Source organism: Phaseolus vulgaris, chromosome 5 (genome assembly GCF_051622355.1).
Source record: "Phaseolus vulgaris cultivar YP4 chromosome 5, ASM5162235v1, whole genome shotgun sequence".
NCBI lineage: Eukaryota > Viridiplantae > Streptophyta > Magnoliopsida > Fabales > Fabaceae > Phaseolus > Phaseolus vulgaris.
This window is the reverse complement of record NC_143502.1, coordinates 40,514,476-40,518,624: the sequence shown is the minus strand read 5'-3', so window position 1 is coordinate 40,518,624 and position 4,149 is coordinate 40,514,476. Positions and strand designations below refer to the sequence as shown.

Here is a 4,149-nt window from a genome sequence, read left to right as displayed (position 1 = left end):
AGACTAGTCTTTTTTAGAATAAAATTTAAATATAGTATTATATATATATATATATATTATTTTATATTATTTTTTAAATTAAAATAATAATAATGCGTCTACATATTATCTTAAAAAAATAATGAATTTAATGAAATATCTTATTAATCAATTTATTAGTATGATTCAAATTTAAATTTCTTTAAAAATCAGAACATTATAATTTTTTTTTACTTACGCATATGTTTAAGAGTAACATTATGACAATTTACCTAATTCATCTAAACAAATATAAAAATAAACATAAAATAATTTTATTTAAAATTTATATTTTATTAATTTAAAAAAAATATCTTATATGATTGTCAACTCTTATATTCTGAATCAATAAAATCAATCCACATCTTCTACACCCATATGACCGAACAATCCATATTGTCATCCTTAGTTAAATTATTATTGAATTTAGTTAATTCATCCTATTTAAATGGTGAAGACTGTGCTTACATTAAATTGGGGCTTTAACCTGTCTTTGTAATTGAACTGAAATTAGTTTTACGGTTTTTGTATTTATTGGTGTATAACTTTATTCATATAAAAAACTTGTACATGCTATTTTGATGAAATGAGGCTTTATGATGAGGAATCAAACAATCTCTGTACAAGCTTACCAAGCAAATTGTTCTAAGTTGTCTAAGCTAGATAGTAACCAACCAGTACCAAAAACTTGATATTTTAATGGACAGCAAACATCTCCTTAAACCTTTAAAAAACTGTGGTTTTGTTAACCAAGCCTTTTGAGATATCCTTAGCTAATTAATTAAGATATCCTTATCTAATCCTTAATTCAGAGTATTGTCTGCTACGGTTTGTTACTACAATTTGCAGATTCCTTTTTTATTTTTATCTTCTTCTGTCTTTTACTATCAGTAGTAAATTGTGCTTCATTAAGAAAAGAAATGTCATGCCATGACTGCAAAAAAGTGAATTGAATAGTAGTATATAAAGTGCAAACACAAATGGAGAAAGAAAGTGCAAAGAGTAGTTTATTCCATTTTGTTTAACCAACCTAGGAGTAGATTTACTAGTTACAAGACATTTTCTGGACATTTCTCAAGCAGGAGCCCATGCAGAAATGGCATTCAGAATTCGCCCTTTCCACCCCTGCAAAATCCACTTGCCATCCTCAGCCACTACAAAATCTTTGTGATATTCGTTCTTCACCATTTGTTTAGCATAATTCACCAACTCAGGATCCAAAGGAACTTGTTTGAACCCAGCTCTCAGGTTCCTAACCTGCCACTGCTTGTAGGTCTCCGGTCTCTCAACTCTCTCAGCCCCCTCACACGCTATAACATTCATGGCATCTCTTCCAAGCAACCCTTTCTCAAACATCACTCTTTGCGAGTCTTCACGAGGTACATTAACCTCAAACATATCAAACAGTGATGAGAAGTGGTACAGCGCTTCCCTGAACCGTGTCAGGAAAAAAGGTGCACTATAAGAGCCATTGACCACCCCATGGATGAAGATGTTTGGATTGATCTTCCTAATCAACTTCAACACTGCATCTCTTGGACAGTTCACTGCCACAGTTTCATCTGGCAGGTTCTTCAGCCGGTTGAAACAGCTAACAACAGTCACTTCATTCGCGTCTAGCTTGAGATCTGCAAGTTTTATAGTTTCCCATTTCTGTGCAAGGCAATTGTACTCAAAAGGGACATTGAACTTCTTGCAGTAGTTTTCCAAACGCCGCCCTGTCTCCTCAACCCTTTCAGCAGGCCGAAATCCTGGCCGAGGAAGATCAATTCCTGTTATACGAAGCCTTGGAGGACCACCCTGTCTTTCTGAGAGCTTTTTGAGGAGGCAGGGCCACTGAAAACCATAGCAAATGCCAAAGTCAATAATATGAACGCTGCTCTCATTTTTCACAAGACTAATGATGGTCTTGGTTGCCAAATAATTTGACATCCTTTGCAAAGGAGAGGATGTAACAAATAATTTGTAAGCTTTCAACATATCAGCAGCAGTTGCCACTTCCAGTGGCACATATGATGGCGTTCCAGCAGCCAACCTTATCTGAAGGCCATTGGCAAAGTAATGAGCCAAACGCTGGAGTCCATCCCCATAAGGTGAAGAGTGTTGCCTAATCTGGCTGAGTAACTCATTTGCATTCCTTTGGTCAAAGCTTGCCACTGCCTGTGCACATTGAGTTAGAAGGGTCCATAAATCAACAGCTGCTGTACCTGCTTTGGTGGACCCTTTCTTTGGACGTGTGCGTGTTGCCTTTCCATTGGACCCTCTTAAATCAACACCTTGTGATGGTTCAGAACCAGATCCACTTCTTCCACTTTGACAAAGCAACAGCTCATCTAAGATCTCTGGCGGCTCTAACTCATCAGAAAACACAGCTGAAACCTTGCTGCCTCTTCTTCCATCTTGTTCATGAAAACCATCATCATTCTGATGGCTTCTCTTTTCTCTGGATGCTGAACCTGAACAACCCTCTTCCACCATCACCGGCTTTGTATGAGACTGAACGAGATTCCAGGTTCCATCACGAGCCCTAAATGCATCAACTACATCTGGGGAATAAACTAGATGGGTTTGCTGTAGTAGAAAAGAAGAGTCAAATTCACCCACACCGTTGACCAAGTCAGAGTCACATGAATTCTCAGTAGTGCAGCTGCCATTGCTCTCAAAACTAGCAGTGCGACCAAAATTTTCATCAGGGTCTACGATTTCACCACTGAAAGAAGAACTGCGATGGACAAGGACATCAAGGAAGGATTTTTCAGCAGCCTGGAGTCTCAAACATTCCTGCAACATGCAGGGTTTGCTCTCCAGGTCGTCTTCCTCATCCATGAGGATGTCGCTTATGTATCTAAGGATGTTGTTAGAGTACTTGGTCGATTCTCCACTTGAGCTTGTACCAGAAGAAGGAGAAGATGAATCATCAAACTCAATCCCCTCCGCCACTTGGTTCTGATCTGAAAACACCGAGATAGAACCTCCAAAATTTTGCAGGAGAGAGTTGGTGGAAAGCATGATGAACTCACCAAGAACTTAATATAGATGTATGTGAAGATTAGCTAACAATATGTGGCTAGGAATCAAAGTGAAACTTTGAAGTGAATTAATAGAGAAGAAGAAACAGAATCAAATGAAGAAAATGAGAAGAATAGCGAAGGGATATTGATGATACATGAATCTCAGAGTAAAAACATAATCATGGTATAGAGTGTGATGAGTCTAAGTTGGGGGCAAACCAAACCTCGTAAACTCAGAGAAAATGTTTTGTAACAGAGGTGACAGTGTGTTGTAACAGAGGTGTGTAACCGACACTTTTGAATGATGTATGATGTTAACTTTCTTATATAGAATGATATCATTATGTAGTAAGGAAACTTCATGGAAGGAGGAAAGCATGGTCAAAGCCGCCAAGCACCTTTTGTTAGTATTTCTTCGTTGTCTATAAGATTAAAATTAGAGTAAAATTATTATATAAGTCTAACTCAATCAAATAAAACAAATTTATGAGATTGAAGATTCCATCTACTTATATACAATGAAATGTTTTAATCTTTAGTCGATGTGAAATTTTTAAAAAAACTAGTGTAATTATATAAAACAAAATTTAATTGTATTTTTTTAAAAGGTAATCACAACATTGTTACAAACAAATAATTAAACATAAGACAAGAAGAAGAGAACTTTATCCATGAATAGGTATAAAATGTTAAGGTCAAAGTGTACAAATATTTATAATTAAAACACAATTTACAGAAAATATTATAATTATTTCTTACCTGCAATGGAGATTATATTTTATATTTTTATATGAGGATTATTATTTTATTACAAAAAAAAATCCAGTGCTTTTTTTTTATAATTTTATTAAAAAAAAAATTACTATTTAGATATATATCCCTTTGAAATCTATGTCAGCCAATTATACACACATGAAACAATAAATCTCAAATGGGATGAAGTACACATTTTTATCAATCGTATATTTAAATTGAGACCTTCATACGATAATTTCATATGGTATAGGTACTTTAATTCAAAAAAATAATTATTAATTGCTCAAAAAATATACTGATAATTTAATATTTACAAAAATAAAAGTTATATAATAACCTGTAAAATTAATGTTTGGCTTCTTTT

General features: G+C 34.6%; 1 protein-coding gene across 1 annotated transcript; it reads right to left on the bottom strand.

The window, feature by feature from the left end:
- Nucleotides 1-999: 999 nt before the first annotated feature.
- Nucleotides 1,000-3,400, bottom strand: LOC137817091 (scarecrow-like protein 30). The gene has a single exon (XM_068620324.2). It carries the CDS (start codon nucleotides 3,025-3,027, stop codon nucleotides 1,093-1,095), a length of 1,935 nt encoding a protein of 644 aa, XP_068476425.2. The 5' UTR covers nucleotides 3,028-3,400; the 3' UTR covers nucleotides 1,000-1,092.
- Between the last annotated feature and the right edge of the window lie 749 nt (nucleotides 3,401-4,149).